General features: G+C 34.9%; 1 protein-coding gene across 2 annotated transcripts in view; it reads left to right on the top strand.

Annotated features, from left to right (window-relative positions):
• Window positions 1-22,766, top strand: part of MAN2A1 (mannosidase alpha class 2A member 1) — a 112,839-nt gene that overhangs the window by 69,946 nt on the left and 20,127 nt on the right. For both annotated transcript variants that reach the window (XM_066181836.1, XM_066181835.1), the window contains exons 13-19: window positions 3,654-3,819; window positions 5,690-5,920; window positions 6,005-6,127; window positions 13,137-13,251; window positions 17,003-17,136; window positions 18,191-18,332; window positions 21,249-21,382. In XM_066181836.1, coding sequence (XP_066037933.1) covers window positions 3,654-3,819; window positions 5,690-5,920; window positions 6,005-6,127; window positions 13,137-13,251; window positions 17,003-17,136; window positions 18,191-18,332; window positions 21,249-21,382 — 1,045 coding nt within the window. The remainder of the gene's footprint in view (window positions 1-3,653; window positions 3,820-5,689; window positions 5,921-6,004; window positions 6,128-13,136; window positions 13,252-17,002; window positions 17,137-18,190; window positions 18,333-21,248; window positions 21,383-22,766) is intronic.

Raw genomic sequence — 22,766 nt, 5'->3', positions numbered from 1 at the left:
GAAATAAGAAGCAGGAGTGTGGGAGGGAAGCAGCGTGTTCCAGCTTTTGCTGAAAATGTTCCACAACAAGTTAAATCTTGTACTACAGAAAAGACTGGTCAAAATATTCTTTGATGCTTGTATATATATACTTAATAGGTTTTATTAATGTTATTAATGGCAGATTGTCTAGGAAAAGGGGTCATACTTGTATGACTAAAATATACCTGTGCTGAGTTTCAGAGACCCCAAAAAGTATGGGGTAAAAGAATTCAAGATGTATCTTTTCAAAAGTGTCTGAAAAGGTGTCAGGATTTGCTCTTCTTAAATTGCAAGTATTTGTGATGCATCCAATTGAGGATTAGGAGCTCAAATCTGAGTAACTTCTCATTTTTTTTATGGGCTGGGAGCAGTTAACTCCTGCTCCCAGTGCAGAGGTGAAATATGTGGTCTCCATGTGAGTGGTTTAGTCATGGTTTTTGTACCGATGCAGTTTATTTTAACATAGTTTTAGGATTCTTAGATTTCCGGAACAAACAAACTAAATTAGGGCTGACTCTTGGCCATAATGGTGCCTCTAAAGTAAAATATTTCAGATAAAATTTTTCATATGAATTTTACCAATAACCATTAAAACCCTTCACTCCTCAACTGAATGAAAGATGTAAACTTTAATAATTTTACTGGTGGTGTTGCCAAATACCAGTGACCTGAATAATGAAAAGAAAATATTTGCTTGCTTCTTCTGAATGACAGTAATATTCATGTCTTTTGCCTTAAAATAAGGAATAGAAAACCTTTAAATATTATCAAGGTGCTCCTCTGTGTAATGCAACCACAGTGCATTAAGCAATTATGCCCAGCTTTTTGCATGACATTCTTTGCAATGATACAGCTTAAGTCAGGTGTAGATCTTTTTTTTCTTTTTTCAAATAAAATCTACAAATTTTATAGTGGGATATTATTTAAGGGTGGGAATTGAATGGTACTTCAGAAGTAATGTGTAAGTAATTGCATTAGTCAGTGTTTTTGTATATGCACAAGAATTATGTCTTACTTTGTATAACTACTACAGTCCTCCTGAAATAATATGTTAAAATATTAGTGTATAATCAAAATTCCTCCATTTCAAGTGTTGAAAATCTGGCTTTCATTGCTAGCATCCTCTGACTATCCTATTACTCTACACAGATATAAGGAACTTAAAATACATTAATTCAGAAGTTAAAATATGTATATATTTTGATACTACAAATTTGTTTAATCCAAATACAAATTCAAAAAATGTAGCCTGATGAAATACAGTATTAATACTACAGTTTCTAAGGTATTTTGTTATAGGTAAATCTGTCATGCAACTAATTAAAATTGTGAAATATGTTTGCACCTCTGGGAAGGTGAACAAAGTTCCTGGAAATATTTTTTGCACAAAATTATTCTTTGCTTGGCAGATAATTTAAATTTAATGAGGATGTGTAGCATTACAGAAAAATTATTATATGCATAAGGTCTGCTTTTACTTGGAGGCATAAGAATTGAGGAATTCAATTGTATAAGAAGAATAAAGAAAAAAAAAGATGTGGTGTTCTGTTGATGGATGAGAATGAGGATTCATTTTGAGCTTTGGTATTCAATCATCTGTTAATCTGTACTGTTTCTGACAGAGTTCTTAACACACTTTTTTCACAGTACATGATGAGTTTAAAAAAAATTAAAAATAATTTCTTTGCTCTTCCTTATTTGTAATGGGTTGAGACTGAGAACAGGATTGATTTAGCTAGGTTTTGATTCCACTAATGTTATTAAAACAACAACAACAACAACAAAACCCCAAACCAACAAAAACACCCATTAAGATTAACCAAAATATTTATATTAAAATCTTACTCTGGAAGAAGGCAGCTTCAGATAAGGAGAAGTGTAAAATGCCTTACCCAGGTCTAGGGGAGGTTCTCAGAAAGTCTTGCACATGTTCTTCAAGACTCTGAAAGCTGACCCTGAATATCGTTAACTATTATATTGTTTAATAATCTAGGAGTCTTCAACATGAAACGGGGCAAAAGAGAGCATCCAAAAGCATTTTTATTTGTGATCACAAATACACATTGCAAATCATTGGTATGCTTAGAAGTCATGTTTTAAACAATACTTCAAGGCAGGAATTTAAGGAGTTGAAAATATTTTTTATGGGAGGCTCATTTGATATATAGCAAGTAATCCAAAGGTTCTTGATAAAAAAGACTAATAAAGCCTCTTACTTTGTTTATTCAACTAATGAGAAATTGGAGTTGACCTTTCATTTCCAACTGATTGTGAGGTAATAGGGTAGCAGTGAAGCTCTTAGAAATTAACTAGCCAAATTTGATGCAGGCAAATGAAGATAGCCAGTAAAAAGGGAGAAATGGTGGCCTGGTTGGGATTCTAAATGAGACTTGTAGGTTGGGTGGATGGAGACAATTTTAGGTGAAGTGGTTTGATCTGTCAAGGGGATAATTGAATTTGAGGTTTAAGATATGAAAGCAAAAGAAATAAAACCACAGACAAAACCCTGAAGAATTTGAATACGAAACACAGAGTAGAGAACAAGGAGAATCTACTTAGAAGGAATGTGGAAGGAGTGATTTGATAAGTAAGAAATGGATCTCATGGGAACTGATGAAAGATCTGATCCCATGAAGAAGTAAACTGCTTTACAGTGGGGAGTGTTAGGGGGGTTGAAGATAGAGTATTCATTCTGCTTTATATAGTTAAGAAGATATCAGAAGTTTTGTCAAGAGCAGTTTTTGTTGTAAAAGACTTCTTTTAAAGGATGGCATGAACAGAGGGAAGCTTCAGGGAACAGTTGTAAATACTGCATTCTTTGAGCTTGTCAGTGAAAATACATGATGTACAATGATAGATCTACAATTGCATGAGCCACAAATGTTCTAGTATCATTTTGTTTTTCTATACCTTACAATATATGAACTTGTAATAATAAAATACATATATCGGCTAATAAAGTCAGTCTGTTCAGCTCAAGGCTGATTCTTTTGGTTAGTAGCGTAATCTATGTCCAGATGTAAGAAAAGGCATAAGATTATGGAAAAAAATAGTTATTCCATATGTACTTATTAAGAAGATATGTAGACAGTTGCCATAGTGAATGATGCTAAATTATAATTTAAATAGTTTTGTACTTTCCCTTATAGGAGAGAGAAACTAGTTCCTTTAGTGAATATATATATATATATATATATATATATATATATATGTACAGCCAGTTTTCTTCACTCATTTTTTCTAAACTGTGTTAAAAAAGAGCGATTGTGGATGAGAATTTGATTGTTCAGCCTGAAAACTACATTTTAAATGTCCTTAAGTATCTTGGTTGTGCTTGCAACTGTTAATAGTAATTCTTTAGCAGTTATAATGGGGAATAGATGCATTTTTTAAGGAATTTTCAAAATTTCTTGGAGAAATAATAGCCTTAAGAAAAGAAGATCTGCAAATAATTGATGTTAAATATCCATTGTTTCTTGGTAATGTTTTGTATATTTATTTGTTGTGGTATGTACCTGTTGTTCTAACGTTGTTTTAATCCTCTGTATGTAAAATTTATGTGCAGTAAAACATAAACCTGAAGGAGGAAGCTTGGTTGCCAAAAGATAATTTAGTAAATACATTTTTTTCAGATACCTTTTGATATATAATCCTACGGAACAAGAGCGATTTTCAGTGGTTTCAGTCAATGTGAATTCACCCAGAGTTAAATTATTGTCTCCCTTGGGAAAACCTGTTACTGTCCAGATTAGTGCTGTTTGGGATGGAGCAACTACAATATCACATGAAGCCTATCAGGTACTCTACTTTAAGTGAAGGCAAAAAAATATTTTTTTTGACGGATACTGTACCTTCATAGTTGAAGAAAATGGAAAGTGTACTTCATATATTGGCAATTCTATTCTCTACAGACAATACTTTTAATTCAGTCAATTTTAGTAAAAAAAACCAAAGCAGAGCAACAAAAGCCCCCCAAAAAGTCAACATAAACACATAAATGTGTTTCGTATTAATGTTTCTTAAACTGATAAGCTGTTAACAACTGTTTAACAACTTTTGTGATATAATTTACTAAATTTAAAGAATCAGCTTCAGCTGCATGAGTGGAAAATACTGGATGTGTGTCTTTTCCTCTCACTTTCTCAATTGAGCTGCTTCTTCCTTCAAGTACCAGTCTGTACACACAGCCACACAAGTCTGTATGTTCTCAAGCACTCCAGCTGGAAGGTCTGGTATGTGCAATGGCTTAAGCATTTACATTCAGATGTCCTCTTACTTTCCAAATACTGAAGCTGTACAGATAACTTCAAGCCCACCTCCTGTTTTTTGTTTGAAGCAAAACTTCTGAGAATTTTTGAGTTGTACACCATTATAGAAAATTTTCATCAGTGATCACATTACACATCAGAAATTTATTTCGTTAAATTTTTAATGATACAGTAATAGTGTTTTACTGTAATAGTAATACTGTTAATAGTAACACAAGCTTTCAGGCTTATGTTTTGATCCCTTTTGATGTAGGAACTTAGTTCAGGGTAGTATTTCTGTGAAGCTAATTCAATTACTGTCTCTCAGTTGTGTTCCAAAAGGAAAACTGTTGTGGGTAAACCCTGCTAAGCAGCTCAACCCCATACACATTTGCTTAGTGGAGTGGAGGATAAAGTTAGATGGTTAATGGTAAGAAAGCTCATGGGTAAAGCTGAAGCTGTGTACACAAGCAAACCAAAACGAGGAATTCATTCACTGTGTCCCAAGGTTGGGCAGGTGCTCAGCCATCCCCAGCAGAGCAGAGAGGACTTCATCACATGGGACAGTGACTTGGGAAAACAAACACCATCACTCCAAACATCCCCCTCTTCCTTTTTCTTCTCACAGTTTTTATTGCTGAGCATCATGTCACATGGTCTGGAATATCTCTTTGGTCAGTTGGTATCAGCTGTCCTGGCTGTATCCCCTCTCAACTCCTTGTGCCCCCCCATCCTTCTCACTGGTGCAGCAGCAGAAAGGGCCCTGATCCTGCATAAGCCCTGCTCAGACATTGCTGAAACATTGCTGTGTCATCAATGTGGTTAATACTCAAACCAAGCACCAAAAGTGCCACTATGAAGAAATTTAAGTTTATCCCAGCCAAAACCAGCACAATAATTAGTACTTTTATTGCCTGAAGAAGAGGAAATGAAATTACTTGTCTGGACTTCAAATTCTAAACAAATTGTTTTGGAGATGTACCTGGTATACTACTCTTTTATGCAGATAATAGTTTCTAAAAAAACAGAGACTGAAAATGAGATGCTTTATGTTTAGTTATTTTCAAGCATTTTTAAATTTAAATTTCAAAATGAAATAATAAGTAGAGTCCATGTGCACTTGATCCAGTACGCATGCATCTTCAGTGAAAAGCAAATATACTTAGAACTGCATATCACAGCTAACATTCTTAACAAGATTCAAATTTATTATTGCATTAATATAATGGTATCTTGATGCTAAGCAAATCAGTGATGCAGATACTTTTGTCTGTTAATTCTTCATATTTATTTATGGACTATCGGAAAACTCAGCCATCCTAAAATCCTTCAAGCAAAAGGAGTTCCTGTGAACACAAATTCAGTAAAGAAAGTTGATATTTTGCTATTTTTAGTAATGGCTACTTGTTTGCTCCCAACAGATCTCTTTTGTGGCACATCTACCACCTCTTGGGATTGGAGTTTATCAGCTTTTGGAGGATGAGAATTCAGCAGCAGTTTTAGCTGACTATAACCTATATGTAAGGAATAGCAGACAGGAGAAGCCGGATAGAGTTTTCAAGATAAAAGAGATGCAACATTCTGTGGATAATATAATCTTAGAAAATGCATACATGAAACTGTGGTTTTCCGGAACGTCTGGATTACTAGAGGTACGTTATATTGTATTTCAAAACACTGTATCTTAATTTTTGTGCTGCTTTATGGAAACCTAACATGAATCTCTGTCCTTTTAGAAAATAAATACCAAAAAAGATGGTAAAAATCATCAAATGAAGGTAGAGTTTGCTTGGTATGGAACTACCAGTAACCGAGATAAAAGTGGAGCTTATCTCTTCTTACCAGATGGAGATGCCAAGGTAAACCTTTTGTTTGCAAAAAGATTCTAATCTTGAGGTAACTTAAAGTGTTTGGCAAATACAGATTGGAAAAGCTAGTTGTCCCCAAAACTGAAATAAAAGCTGTGTGGCTAGACATAATGACATGGGCTACTGAAATGATTGACAGAAGTTCATACTTACTAACCCTACATCAGAGGGTTAAAACATAATTGAAATTCGAAAATGTGAAAATCTAGAGAATATATATGGTTCCCTAAAACCTTAAGAAGCAATCCTTGCAAGAAATCCAGTGAGATGTGACCATTCATTATCAGTAAAATAAGTTAAGTTTTACTTTCTATGGTGAAAATGTGTAGGTCATACTGATTCATTTCTTCATCTTCACTTTTCTGACTTTTAATATTTTTTTAATTGTGAATGAATTGCTTCTGGTTCAGAGCTACTTTCTAAGCAGATATTAGCATATTTAGTTTGATATAGTGATTAAGATACTGGGTCCCAGTTGGTGAATATAAAGACAGAGTAGCAAGGAACTGTTCTGATTTAGTTCTCTAGGGTTATCTGTATTTTTAGCTGTTGTAATTATTGTAGAGCAATGGCATATTCCTATTAGTTTTCAAATTGGAAATTGGGAAATGGCAGCATTTTTACGGAGACTTAATTACCATACGGAGTCTCCTACTTCCCTTTTGGAACTGGAATGGTGATATTTCAGAAGGCAAAAGATAAAATAATGACCATTTATGAAGCTAGCTAGTTGGCAGCATATTTCTTCTGAGTTTCTCTTGAGAAAACTCAAGTTGCATACAAAAGGCAAACCATGAGTTCTACCCTTACCATTTTAGGAAATATGCAAGAGTAATCATTCTAATTTTTGGCAGAAGGAAAAGGTGTTTTGCTTTCTTTCTCTTTCTCTTTTCTCCTCTTCTCCTTCTCCTTCTCCTTCTCCTTCTCCTTCTCCTTCTCCTTCTCCTTCTCCTTCTCCTTCTCCTTCTCCTTCTCCTTCTCCTTCTCCTTCTCCTTCTCCTTCTCCTTCTCCTTCTCCTTCTCCTTCTCCTTCTCCTTCTCCTTCTCCTTCTCCTTCTCCTTCTCCTTCTCCTTCTCCTTCTCCTTCCCCTTCCCCTTCCCCTTCCCCTTCCCCTTCCCCTTCCCCTTCCCCTTCCCCTTCCCCTTCCCCTTCCCCTTCCCCTTCCCCTTCCCCTTCCCCTTCCCCTTCCCCTTCCCCTTCCCCTTCCCCTTCCCCTTCCCCTTCCCCTTCCCCTTCCGAAGTCTGTGAGTTTACAGTTTTGAACTAGTTAGTACATTTAATCCCATAATTGTTTACTTCAGATATATTTGTCAGGGTTCTCTTATCCTTCATTTTATATGCCATTTCCCATTTCTTCATTTTATTGTGTATCTATGAATACTTGAACAATGTCACTTAGGGTTTTTAATTTTTATCTTTCACTAGCTGTGTGGTCACACTTTAACTTATTTTATTTTATATTCTAATTCATCTTTTGCTTATAAAAATAATCACTAAATCTAGCAGTTACATAAATTAAACTATATATTTAAGTAATTTGCTTTATGAAAATAGTCTAGAGAGACTGAGGTAGCAAAATGGTATGGTTTAATCAGAAAAAATCTGTCACATGTCTGCAAGCACATTTAGAAAAGAAAAATGAAATTAAACTGCATTTTAAGTTAACATTAAAAGGGCACTGTTCTAATTTTGTAGTGTAACATTTTATACAATAAAAATGAAATTGTTATACTTCTGAAAATTCTGCTTCATTTATATTATGCTTCACCATAAGGCTCATTTGGCTTGCATTTTAATAACACTAATTAACTTGTCCCACTGGGAATAACAGTGTAATTCCATAGTAGCTCCTAAACCAGTTTAAGCTAATGCTTTCTGTCTTAAAAGAAATACCATCTGTTCAGTGTTCTTGGTGCGATGTAGATTGACTAACTTTCTAAGTCCATGTGTGAATTGGCAATAGGATAGATGGCATGCAGTTTTCTTGATTTTTGGCTGGGTGTTTTGTTGTTTTGGTTTATTTCTTACCTCCCTTACCCTTAGTATTATAGCAAAATTCACAAAGATTTTTGCTTTTTATGGACTATCTTCCTTTGGTATGAGTAGAGTTATATGTTTTCTTTGCTCTTGTTAACTGATCAATTTTTTGTCTGATAAATATTTTGGTTGCTTTATTTTCAGTTCTGCAGTACTCAGAAATTTTTCTTCATCTGGTTTAATCATTTGTCTAACTGTAGTGCTAAACTACAATGGTGCAAAGTCCAAAACAGAGGCAGAGAGTGGGGGCTCCATCCTGCAGGTCTAAGGAGATAGGGCAGTTGTCCCACCATGCCTTTGTCTTTTCTGCAAAATCGAAACAAAAAGCAAGGCACCAGGGAAAAAGGCAGCATCTTAATTTTTTTAAATGGCAGTGCAGTGTAACTGGTTGACAGTGTTAGCAAAGTTTAGAAGGAAGGGATTTCCTTGGGCCTCACAATAAATATAAATGTCCTGTTCATAATGGCAAAACATGTCTTTTATCTCCTGTGAGTTCATGAAGAATGTCCAACTCATTTTTTTGTAGATCTGTGGGAAAAAAACCCACAGTATTCAATAAACTTTGAAACAGTTGAATGTCTCTGTTTTCTTCTGTGTATTCAAGACAAGTCAATATGTGATGACTTATTACTAGCCGTGCTTGGTATCAACTGGGAATAGAACAAAGCAGTTTTTTCCAAAGCATCAGATGCTAAATATTTGTGGGATCAATGTGAGTAGTTGATTTTTTTGTTTTACAAATAATTTTTTTCAGTATCAAAGTGATGAGTTTTGGTACACCCTGAGTAGGAAATTTTGATTCTCCCTCAGGCAGCTGGTTCTGTGATTCTGTGTATGTGCTAGTTCCCATAAGTACTTATGTACTAAGAGAATATATAAGAAAACAGATTTTTTTCCCCCCTTGCAGAACCTCTAGTGCTAGAGCTAAAAAAAATAGTCTTAGCTTAGTCTAATCTCAAACCCTGCCAAATAAGGGGCAATCTCCTATTGAGGAACACCTTTTCCTGTAGGTCTTGTCTTGGGATTTAATTAATTTTAGACCTATCCAGAACATTTCATCTGTGGTTGAAAATTTTCCCCTGCGCGTAGTTTTTTTTGGCACCCAGATCAACAGTATGCTGCACTACCAGAAGTTTCCTGGCCACACTAAAATGGTTAGGAGTGCTTTACCTGTCAAAAGGGGAAAGCTTACTGCCCATGCTTCATGCCTCCAGGCTGCAATATGCCGTGCCATTTTCTATACAAGCCATTAAATACTTTGGTGAAGGTTTATCTCCAGTTATTTCCACTCTTTGGCACCTGTTTTGATTTTAAGTATTTTTATATACCCTAGGGATTCACAAGGTTTTATTTTGTTCTGAATATTCTCCCTTAAAATTCCTACCTAGCTTCTCCCCAGGTCTCCTCCTGCCCATTATATTTCTAAGGAAGGTTGTCTTATTTCTCTTGGGTAGGAATACAGAAAGATGATTTTTGAACCCTGTAACCCATAGTTCTGATGTCCTGTTTCTGAAAAATACTGATTTCCAGGCTCAACAAAAGCTGCCTCACCAGGGTGCTGGATCTTATACAATGGAATTCATTCCACTGGAGCTGAGAAGAAACAGATAATTACAGCAGCTACTTATTTTGACTCTTTAGAAAGTGGAGTCTTCAGACTAACCATTGGAAATGAAACCAAAATAATTTTTTTTCAGTTCAAGGTGTGAGTAATCACAGATTATTTCAGGCTGTTGAAGGTCCTTTAGCCCATGCTGGTTTACAAAGCAGATTTAACACTGAATTGAGACAAGGACTTTGTCAAATCAGTTTTGCAAATATCTATCATTGTTTGTTCTTTCTACATTGCCTTAGACTTTCATATCAAAAGTAACTTTGTATTTCAGATCTGGGACCAGGATCATTTCTCAGACCTGTGCATCTCACCAAGGATCTTTATAATTATACTAGAATATTTGCATATTCAATGCATAAAGATGTTTTCCTGCTTAAAAGTCTGGTAGATTGAAATGTTTTTGTTGAGGCAAACCTGGGGAATTATCTCTTTAAAGGTTCTGAAGTCCTGGTATTTCTCCTGGTATCTATCAACAAATAAGTTCTTGGGATTAGTGCTTTTCTAAGCACCAAATTAAGAATTAAAAGTCTCCTCTGTTCTATCACTGCCGTATCTTTATTTCACTTTTCCTGCTTGCCCAACAATCAGGGAACATCAGTCATCCTTGAGAACTTGAGTATACATCATATTGCCACTCTTTCTATTAGAAAGAACTTGTCTGATCCCCAAAACTATGTGATAGCATCTGCCTTTGTAAGCTACCTTCTTCTTTTATGCCTTTTCTAGCACTGTGACTGAATTGGAGTCTTGCAAACTCAATGCATGTCCTAGCAAAATTACGAATTATTATTTTTAAAACATTGATTCATTTCAGGCAATATCTGAAAAATAACAGTTCCTTTCCCATCAGCTGATCTTTCAGTTTAGTTCAGAACAGTCTGTGTGGTTGCCTTTATCTTCAGAAGAAGAGCTGATTTGACTACATATGCAGCCTGGAGGCTCAGGTGTGTGAACTTAGTATTTGTGGCAGTATTCCAGAATCTTAGAGCTGATAGATCCATCTCATTTCAGCTTTCTGTGTATTTTGATAGCTGTTGTCAATATCACACTCATGTTTTGTACTGAAAAACTCAATGGAAAAGAGTTCCTCCAAATGTTTGTGTTTGGTGGAGGTTTTTTAATTTTTGATTTTTTAAATTATTTCAGGTAATTTTTTCTAATAAGTGCACAGCCTTTGATATTCCTATGTCACTCATCCAGCATCTCTCCATTTTGCTGGCTAGCTCCAGTGAGAGCCCAGCAAGAAATACTCGTACAAACTACAGAAGACCATAAGATTTGTGTTACTTTGATAACAGAATATATTTGGCAGTTTGCTGTCTGTATAAGGGAATTCTCCTAGGTCACAGGTCATTGGCTTTTCCTGATGACCTCAGGTTTCTCACTTCATTTTTTGAGAGTTCTTTTAGGTGCTATTTCTGTCTGTCTTTGCTAGCTTGAGTACCTTTGTGTTGCTCTACTCTGCAGGGAGGATTTTGAAGGGTTTGATTATTGCACCATTGGATCAGTCATTCAGTTCCTCCTCTGTGGGATTTTTAACTTATAGGAGCCATGTAGTCACAGATTAAATGAGTTTGTCTTCTTTGACTATATGTGATAGAAAAGCAAATATCACTTCTGCCAGAAAGGGAAAATTAAGTCTACAGGTACAGATATTGTCAGTTTTTCATGGAAATAAGAAGTTCTAACCTAAGATCTGGTCTTCAAATTTCTTTTATCTCAGTGTATTAGTTCATCTGTCTTATGTGCCCCCTGAATACCATATTCCTTCTGTATTTCTCACCTAGCAAGTGGCTTTTGCAAAACAGATCACATTTGTCTGTCTTACTGACAAGATGAGATCCTATAGAAGTATTCTGCCATTTTTTCATGTAGACTATCAAGAAGTACACAACGCTATTTGGAATCTTTTTATTGATTAACTGGATGAGATTTTCAGTAGGAAAAAGCTGTCTCTCCCTAAACCAAATAATCTTATCAAAGTAACTGATTTCTCTTCCAAACTCCTGTACAAAATATTCCTGTAGTTGATAACTGCAGAGTTGCCTCTTGTAGCTCTGGCAAAGCTTTTATTAAAGAATATTCTGAAGCTCTAAGTATGTGAATAGAAAAGGCAGGCTTTTTTTGCCCTTGAAAGTCTCTTTCAGTTTTTTCTTTTATACAATACTTCTTGAAATCTTCCCTGTAAATATACATACAGTTATATGCTCAAAGAATATTGGATATTTACCTGTACTTGTTCTTCTCTAGCATGTTTTGTCTGTATGTATGTAAGCTTGATCGCTGTTCATCCTCAAAATACATTTGATCTTTGGTGTCATTGCTTCTAGAAAGACCACGTATGTAGTCCTTATGGCCTCGCTATATACAGAAGTAAAACAGTTACCCTCTGAGAGCTTTCTGCCTAGATTCCTCTGAGTAATGTGTTTTTCAAGCATTTAGGATAGGGTTTCTTTGAATGAAGTATTTATTTACAGCTGTTTCCCTACTGAAGTAGTTGCATGTGTCATATTTTCATTTTTGGCTTGTACACTCAGTATTTAATTAATTTTTACCTTTGCAGACATGCATTCCCATCTGGTGCACACAGTTTAGTGTGAGATCAACTTTTTTTTTTTAAAAATAAAGTCATTGTTTGCCTAGGCAAGACTGTAAATACTGTGACTACGTGGAAAAATTATTCATCTCTTTAGTTTGAGTGTGGATTTGTCCTATTCTGTGGGAGCCATAAGTAGTAAGCCACTGCCCTCCTTGACATTTCACAGTGATTCCCAGCCCTACCCTGCATTCCAGGGAGCTCCACTGACAGCTGTAGCTGCATCTGGTGAAGAAAAAGCTTTCTCTTCTACTTTCAAAGGATGTGTAAACTGATCCACAGAGCAGAGTAGGGGAGGATTTCCTTATGCATTGTGTACCACTGACAGACGTAGTTAAACTACCTTCCCCAAATTTTGAAACTACAGTACTTAATTGCTGATTAGCAGTTATAATTTTGCTAGCGAAAGAGCTCAATCCAGATACAATATGGGGATTGAGCATTCATGCATTAATCTGGATTAATGCATTCATGTGCTTGTCTGTAGACCTTTTATCCATTAATCCTCATAAAATACTTGTGAGATATGTAATGAGATCTAACCTAATTTCAGCTAAAGAAAATGTAAGACTCTGAAGAGAAGTTGCTGAATTTCAGATTAAGAGTAATTTTTTAATCTGCAATTTTTTTTAGATCTAGAATGGTTTAAAAAACACTGTTTTAATAATTATTAAGTACGTCAATTTATTGATATTACATTTATGCAAAATTTCCAAAATACTCACTCTGACTTTGTGTTTTCTTTTTGTAGCCTTATATTTTTACAGACCCACCTACCGTAAGAGTTGCTCATGGAAAGATTTTCTCAGAAGTTGTTTGTTTTTTTCACCATGTGACACATACCATGCGGCTGTATAAAGTCCAGGGTAAGAGCTGTGAAATTCTGTCTCTCTTGGCAGTTATTTTACATCACTGTGGTCTTGGATCCTATCTGCCTTTTTAATCTTTAATTACACTTCTGCACTAGTGCAGAGTTCGTGAGACTGAAGTTATATTGACTCCAGTCTACTGTGATTCCTCTCTGAGTATCATGTTAGTCATTAAGCTGGTGTACTTAACAGTTTAGCTGGAGATAACCTCTCCAGAATTTACTGGCTCATCTGAGTGCTGTACATTTTGAAAATCAGAAAAAAAATAGAAATACATTGGAGATAGTGTAAAAATGTAGCTTCTTTCATAGTTTCACATTTACTGATGGAAGTACAATATATATTAATGGCCTTAATAGAGAAGTCTAGTTTACTTCAAACTTTAAGCTTTAGTTATTTATGACATCCCTTTGTCTGTCCTTTATCTGCTTGTGAGAGCTCATGACAGAATTGTCTGTGTCTGTTGAGAGGCACCAGCACCAAACATCAACTTCTTGGCTCTTAGGTCATACCATCATATCAGTTTTCCTTTGTTTTCTTCAGTAAGGCTTTCATTTGTTTGTTTCTCTACTGTTCAGCTACTGCTTTCCAAGGAAATTATAGGTAAATGTTAATTTTGGAAACTTTCTACCCTTTCAAACTTGATTGAATTGGTCACTAAAACATGTAAAAGAAGGAAATCATAATGCGATTGTATACAATTATTTTCATATGAAAACTCGAATTAACATGCTTAAGTATATCCTTCTGTTATTAAGAAACATACATTTTCAGTTATTCACTATTTATGTTTACTGGAATTATTCTAAAATAAAGAAGCACTGATTAATGTTTTCAATTGCAGGAAACTACATGTTTCATATTACCAAGTTTACTGTAGGAGTCAAAATTGTCTTCATGTTTTTTAAATCCTGTTTATCATATTTAATTTTTTTTCCTAAACAACTTCAAAAAAAAAAAAAAGTTATAAATACTTAGAAAGTGTTGCTTGATCTTTTCCTTCTTTCTTTTAGGTTTCAAAAATAGTATTGACGTCTGGGGTTGCTTTGTTTTGTTTGTTTGGGCTTTTTTGTTGTTTTTTGGGGGAGAGTTGTTTTTGTTTTGGGGTTTTTTTTTGGTGTTTTTGATTTTAGTTCTAGTGTACTTTGATCTAGAACTAAAATTGATTCAGATGTTTCATTTTTGTGAATGTGTTCATTGAAGTTTGAAGTTGCTGGAGTTTATACATGCACAAAAATCTGACCAGAATTCAGCTGCTAGCTGATACAGTAATTCTGCATCAAAGATTAACTCAACACTCCTTAGGAACACAAGCCAAGAGTTTGCATAATAATTTGTTGCTGAAGATCCTAAGGAAACACAACATATATTCAAGACTATGATTTCTTTGTTTTATGTGACAAATATTTAAAATCCATCTTATATGAAAAAAAATACCTTGAGGTCAAGAGGTACCTGGTTGCCAAGAACATGGAAAGAAAGCCACATTCCAGTGTGAGTTTTAGTAAATTAAAATTCTCAGCAAGGAGGGAACTTATATAGGATATTTATTGTAGTGAAGGGAAGGGAAAAAGCCTGAAAAGACTTTTTTTTTTGTTTTGTTTTTTTTTGTTTTTTTTTGTTAGAGTGAGGTTGTTGTTTTAAAGTGGATTATTCTGTAGTACTCCTCTTTCTTTAATTTGCTACTATATACCTGCTAGAAGTATTCTACTTCCCTTTCACAGTTCACAGAAAATGAGTTGTCAGTGTAAATCACTTGCTTGCCAAATCCTAACACTTAAATTTATCTTTCCTGGTGAGTGTACTGTCTACTTTTTTCCTTTGGTTTTTCTGACAATTTTTAATTCATCACAATGTTTCAATATTTCTAGCTTTACATATCTAATGTGTACATGGGTAAGTCCTTTACCATGCTTCTAGCTTTGACAAGGAAAAGTGATGCAAAATAGATTTTATATATTGTCCGATTGCTTTTTGGTGTGTTTTTATTTAAAATTCTTCAAGTGTTCTTTTTCGAAGTTTAAGATTTGATAACTTGGCATCATTGTTTTGCTGAGATCTATTTCCTTGGCTTTGTGAGGGGATTTATTTATATAGCATTACTTCAATTAAAATAAGATATTTTTTGAGTCTCACTAGATATGTACAGTAACAAAGCATGGGGAAAAAGATCAATATGTGTAAATGTATAAATGCATTTTTATTTCAAGTAAGGACCAGATCTCTGGTTGTTACCTACCTGCTTGCCAAGACTGATTGTGTGATTAATCCACCTCTTCGATAGTACTCCTATCTCTACTCCTACATCTTCTTCAGCAATTTTTGGGAAAAAATAGCTTTTACCATTTTGGCTTTAAATTCTGTTGATTCTGGCCAGAAAATACTCTGGGCTGACAACTCTGTTCAGTAAGAGTGATTTTTAACTTCTGGTGCCATTGGCATTTGTTTTTGATATCAGCATGATTTTATTAATCTTTTTATCAGAAGCTTGTCATATTTTATTTTCTTCACAGTTGTATTTTTGTATTATCTCAAATTATGCAGTACAAAATGAGTTACAGTCTAAACTAAAATACTGTATACTTCTTCAAGGTACTCGTGCTTTTAAATATTTGGAAAAAATACTTGAAATATTTGGAAAATCTATTAATGGGAGCATCAAATGTGGAGCATATAAATCCATATTTTCCAGACTAGGTTTGGGAAAAAAAGTAATTAGCTGAACCAAGTGTTTTTCATTTAACATTGAAGTTTAATAGCCATTGGTAAGTGTTAAAATTTTAACAGTTGCTGTACTTCTGCAGATGGCATTCAGATTTTAAAACAGATGAGGAAGCAAATACATATCTCTGTGTGCTTAGTACAATTCTTTTTGCAATCATTAGTCCCATTAGACTACAGAAAGGGTAGAAGTGGTGATGCTGGATGATGGTATGATTCCACTCCAGACTGTGACTTGAACTGTTTGAAAAGGTCAGGTTATTGTTAAAGGTATTTAATTTTCAGTACAAGGCACTGTAGAAAAAAAAAATCTCATGGAACAACTTGTCTGAATTTTCAGACACCTAATCCTTTCTTTTAATAAATATGAACTTTTTCCCTGTCAACAAAGTTTTGTTGACAGGGAAAAGACTGTCACCCATTTTGTACTGCATAATTTGAGATAATGCAAAAATACAACTATGAAGAAAATAAAATATAACAAGCTTCTGATAAAAAGATTAACAAAATCATGCTAATATCAACATGCTTGTGGTTGTATCAATACAAATTTCATAATTTGCTGTCCTTAAGGAAGATTCTCAGTCCTTTCATTAAAGGAGCTGCTTACAATTTCCTGCTCAGTTCAACAGTTTATTAAGAAGCTGGTAACTTCATTCTTGTCTGGAAATAGTGACAGCTGCTTTAGAGTGAAGGGGAGAAGTGACTGAGCAGGTCTTGCTCTAGCATATTTATTTAAAGACAGTGCTTAACAGCTGTGTGCTGTTTCCTAATGTTTTACTGGAATCCACATTGGTTCTTACCATGTATTGCTCCTGTTCCCCTTCAGTGATATCTTTCAGACAGTCTGTTCAATTTGTACCAAATTAGAAATACTGTTTTATCATCTGTTACATAACTGAACTGTCTTCTAATATCTGGTTAGATATAACAGAAAATGAAAACTAGATTACTGTGTCCTGTCACAGTCATTCTCATACATGTGGCAATCACTTTTAGAGATTTTAAATGCATCTTTTTCATGTAGGTTTGGAAGGTCAGTCTCTTGAAGTTTCCAATATTGTGGACATTAGAGGAGAATATAATCGTGAACTTGCAATGAGAATTTCTTCTGACATAAACAGTCAAAATAGATTCTATACTGATCTTAATGGATATCAGGTAATTACCATATTTTAATTGTAAAAGCTTTGGGTGTCAGGATTTGACTGTCTAAATGTAAAGAGCTTATATTAAACAATATCTCATGTTAAGCTGCACTAATAATTTAAAAGGAGAAACGCTTTTTAAAAATATACCTGTTATAAAATTTGATGTAGACCAGACTAAGATGTAACTGTGCTTTTAAGGAGTTTGTTGGATATTCCTATATATTCTTTGTAAGAGAAGAATTATAATACAGCAAGTTATGACAAGTCATTATGTAGTTGCTAGTATTTGTGCATGCCTTCTTTCCCTCTGCTTTGTTTATTAAGTTAAAACCCATTGGATAACACAGTGATAAGTATGCACAAGGGTAGACCCAGCAAACAGCTTCTTGCTTCTGTGTTGGAAATAAATGATGTATTTTTGGATGTATTATGCCTTTTTTATTGGTAATACATGTGAGGAAAGGGCTGTTGTCTTAACTTGAACTGTGCAGTACACACAAAAGAGAGAAAAATTGTTTTGCCTTACCTTCCTTTCTTGCTAAAAACAGTTTTGCAAATACAGGGAGACCATGACTCCCTGGTAAAAGACTACTGGTTTTCCAGTTACCAGTACTACTGCATTTTGCTGGAGACAGTGAATATTTCAACATGAAAATAATTTTAATACTAATACTCATTTGTCATGTACCATTTGAAAGTGCCAACCAACAATTTCTTTTCTGCTACTTAAAATCTATTCACTGCTTGCTCTCTAAAGGAGAATTTTTTTTCCTCTCATTTTATAACTGTGATTATTCCTTTTTGTAGGTTCCCTTTTTGTAGGTTCCCTTGATGAATCTTTCGCATTTGTTTTAATATTCTTTGATCTGAAAGTACATTGATGTTACCATTTCCAAAGTGGTAATTTTAGCCACGAGTCTCCAAAAAGCTAAATACTACAGTTGAGTGTATGCTTTCATGATGGTTGGTCTTCCAAAGCACATGGGATAAATGTCTGAAAATGTCTTTGAAATTTAATTGTATAAAAAGAATATATGTTTTTGAAGTTTGTTTTCATATTGCAGATCCAGCCTAGACTGACGATGAGCAAGTTGCCTCTTCAAGCAAATATCTACCCTATGACTACCATGACTTATATCCAAGATGTTGGTGTTCGTTTGACACTTCATTCTGCTCAGTCTCTGGGTGTTGCAAGCTTGAAAAATGGTAAATATAAAATGATAGATGTGACAAAGGTCTCACCTTCCTGATATTCTGACATAGTTCATTCAGAGATTACCAAACTTCCCTGCAGGCATTTGAAGAGAGGAAATAAGTTTCTCCAACTCTGACAAGTTTTAGAATATGTTCATAACACAGGAGAAAGATGTTGGTCCCACATGAGATCCTGTCATATTCAATGAAAGATCTCTCTCAAAATAGAGACAGAGGAAAAAGATTGTGAAAGAGATAGAAGAAGCAGTAAATTGTCAGAACCACCTATTTTTCGCCCAAGAACTCTGGTGGAACTCAGGAATGAAATAGCAGAACTAATGGGTTTATTCTTTTTTTGTATTGCCCTGGTAGAGAGGACTTACAAAGGATGCTGATCATGTTTTTTGGTCTGTTTGTTTCCTTTAGTGTAGACATCACTACTCTTAAGGTATATACAGCATAGCCTAACTTCCCTGTCAAGGAAAAGCAACAACAACATTTTTGAAGATTAGTATTAGTGAAATAAAAGATAAATATGACCCTGGATAAGAGTGAACATACTTCTGAAAGAAAATGATACCTCACAAATTTAATGGAGTACTTTGACAGAGCTGATGAATATGTTGACAAGAAAAATCAATTCATAATACAAATTCCAAAAGAGGCACAGTCTTGCTCCTTGGAGCAGAAAAAGGTATGATGAATGGCCTGGAGGACTGGAAACAGAGGACAGTTATTCAGTCTACCAGAATGGGGGAGCTATTCAAATAAAACTAGAGGTAGTGAGCAAAATAAGGTATATAATTCATAACTGAAGATGTATAATGCCTTACTGTAATATATATTGTCAGTTTAAATTTGTATGATTTTGAGCAATAATGGAATGAATACTCAGAAGAGAAAGGGTCCATCAGAAACTGCACCAAAACCTACTTCCCAGTTTCTTTTAAGTATAGAGTATAGATACTCTGTTCTGACAAAAGGTGAATACACCATGCTGGATTGGTGGCAGTATTAGCAAACCTAATTCACTTTAGGGCAAGGAATTAACCCTGACCTATACAGTGATGCTTTAATAAAACCACAGTGGAAAATACCAGCCTTTTGTTCCAAGTCTGCCCTACACAAGACCTGGACTAAATTTTTTCATGCTTCCCCTTGCTAGAAACCCAGTTCCTATTGGCCTAATCTTCTGAACGACCCTGACACCACTGATGTTGTTATGCACTCATTAAATGAGTATTGAGACTAAATTAGTCTGCAGAGGCTCTGTCACCTGATAATAGTGTCTGTATTTGTTCTTTCACAATCTTCGTCTCTGCATCACAAAATAATGCACCGTTCAAATCCACAGGCACTCCCACTCTCTGCCATCAAATTAGGGAAGTGAACACTGTTCAACACTTTGCAATTAATCATCAGGGAGAAACTGACCTTCTGTGAGCTCGTTTCCAATTTATCAGGGGACATTATAGGCTTTTCACCTAATCCAGTTAAATAAAAGAGCAGCAGTTGTATCCCATACCTGACATGACATTGATTTCAAGACTATTTCACTCTTCAATGAACTGTATTGTGTCATTCAAGATACACCAACATCAAATATTTATTCTGCACCCACTAAGAAAAAAGGAGAATTAATTAATCTGATTTGTTATCTTTAAGTAATATTTAATTAAATTACTAGATTGGCTACCTTGTCCTGAAGGCATGTTGGATTCCTCAAAAAAGAACAAAAATCGAGCTGAAGGTTCAGTGGTTGTTGAATATCAAATGCTTCATGACCTTTTTTCTGAAGGTCTTTGAGGAGCTCAGAGGGATCATGGAAGAAAATTAAAAAATTTTACTGTTTAGACAAGCAACCATCAGTAACTGTGTGCTATGTCTGAGAGAGAGGTGTGACTCAAGGCATAATCCACCATCTGAAAGTTACATGAACAGTACCTTTGTTCAAAATAGGGTTTTTTTCTTACTCATTGTCAACTAATATCTGTCCTGGATAAACAAAATATGTTTATCCAGGAAAGGGATAAGGGGAGAAACAAGTATTTGAGAAAATCAGTGTTTGTAGAACACTGAAGTATAAAAAAGAATGCCTTAGTAAGCAGCCTCTTCTAGAAGCTTAGGCTGTGAACTTCTTGTTCAGGATACAAGTACTTCAGTCTTCCAGTTTTGTTTAGGAGACAAGTACACTTGTTTGAATACTCAGTGTGCAAAAATCGTAACAGCCTTAATTACATGCCCCAATCTGGTTTCCTTCTGGAGACAGACACTTGGAAAAAATGTGAACTTCATTGTCCAAGCTATATATAATTTAACATCATGCTTAAAGAGCTATTTTGAGTGGCTGTGCTGCAGTTCAGTATAAACTCAGGGTTTCATGCTCAGTGCTTATCCAGTGCCCAGTTCTTTCCTACTCCTACAGATGAAGTTGTCCGTGCAAGAAGTGGGTATTTATATACTCCTGTTGATACCTATTTTTTCCTTCTGGCTTTAAATGTGAAACGAAAGAATGGAGTACAAGGTGAAGATAATTCCTCTACAGAAGGTCTCTCCATACAACTGCAGCTACTTGGGGGTGATTCTTATCTTGGATGTTTGATTGCCAAGTATCCTTGTTGCAAATTGTAGTTAATAGTAATAATTTTTCATATTAAACTTTTATATAAACTCTGAAAGTAAAAATGGCTGGACATTCTGCAGAAAGGCATGTGAAAATTTTTTCGAAGGTTATAAACAGCCACAGTCCAGTGGTATTAACTGTTTTCATAATCAGTCCTAACAATATTTGTCAGCCCTAAGTCTTCCAAACTCAAGAGAAGTATTATGATTTTTTAAGATAAATTAAATTTTAGGGCAGGTTTTTTATGTTTAATAGAACCCTTACATATTCTTGATACTAGTGTAGTCCTCATATTGCTCTTTCAGGTCAGGTAGAAGTGATCATGGATCGTCGGCTTATGCAGGATGACAACCGTGGCCTTGGACAAGGTGTTCAAGATAACAAGATTACAGCTAATGTCTTCCGACTGCTGTTGGAAAGAAGACGTGGAACAGATGTGGTAGGATTTACTATCTGGATTTTTTATGCCAATTAAGATTTAAATGTTAATTTCTGTTGCAGCAGCAAAGAACTCAGTAAAGAAATTATTCCATGAGCTGTAGAATTAAGGAAATGTTGCTTCTAAGGGTGTTTTGTCATCTTGCTTGTACATTCTGATTGTAAAGACTTAATCTCTCACTATTCCTCACATAAATCCTGCCGTACCTACTTCCTCACTCACACTTCAACATATGAGTGGGGTACCATTGTGGAAGCCTCTTTTTTCTTTTTTAACTACTTTTTTACTGAACAAGCTTTAAAAAGCTGCTAATTAGTGTGTGTTCTGCTTCTTAACAATGTTAACTGAGTCTAAATAAAGACTGAGAAATTACTTCAGTCTAATGGGTAGAAAGAGAAAACCTCTTAAAATTTCCTTAGGAAAAAAGATTCAAGTGAAAATATTTAGACACCAGACATAAAAACCTTTTTAGTTCATTATGATTCTAGGAAAGTTGAGACCATTTTGTTGTGTAGTTTTTGGGGTTTTTTGCCCATATCTCAGTTGGCTTTTTGTATCTTAGCCTTTGGTATAACCTCAATTTTCTTTCCATTCTTTGTATTTTCTCTCTTTTTTTTTTTTCTGTTGTTTTTAAGAAGGACAAAATCCAAAGTACGTCTTCGTACTGAGGCAGTAGAATAATGATGACAGCACTGAGTATATTTTAAAACCATTGCATAGCTGAAGATGAGGGGTTGTATACCAAGCTCCTAATGAATATGCAGATAAATTAGAATTAATTCTGGCTTATAATGGATATCATTAACAACTGTGAGAGGGTGATAATATCAAGCTTAAAGCTAATTTTCACCATTTAATGATTGACAGTGGGGGGTTTTTTTCAGGTTGTACATGTCATTATGATTTTCTAGTTCCTCCTCATGTGTAATGCAGGCTGCGCATTAACTGCATTTATCAGTATGATGTGCAGCTACCCAAGCTAACTTGAGGTCAGCAGCAGTCTGACTGTGACAACAACAAGCATTGCACAGGTTAATCCATCCTTACAAGAAGAAACCTCCAGAGGGATCTATACTACCACCCAAAAATTTCTTAGTACCCAAGGTAATTTGTGTTGTATTAATTTAGAATGTGGACCTGGTAAGTAAGAATTATTGGACATAGAAATCCACGTTTACATTAGAAAATAATTTGAAACAGAAGCAGATCAAATCAGTTAGTGACATACTGCTTGCACTGACATTTTTGCAGTCTTGGTGCTTTCTGTAGAATCATTGAAAGGTACCTCTGGAACTCTTCCAGTCCAGTCTCTGTTCAATGCAGTCTATTTTTGTGTCAGAACAGATATAAGAGGTTAGTCATTCATTCACACCATAATCGAGAT

This window comes from Chamaea fasciata, unplaced genomic scaffold (assembly GCF_029207755.1).
Source record: "Chamaea fasciata isolate MVZ Bird 193981 ecotype frontalis unplaced genomic scaffold, bChaFas1.0.hap1 SCAF_4, whole genome shotgun sequence".
In the NCBI taxonomy this organism is placed as follows: Eukaryota; Metazoa; Chordata; class Aves; order Passeriformes; family Sylviidae; genus Chamaea; species Chamaea fasciata.
Note: the sequence above shows the minus strand (reverse complement) of the source record. Positions and strands in the feature narration are given on the sequence as shown.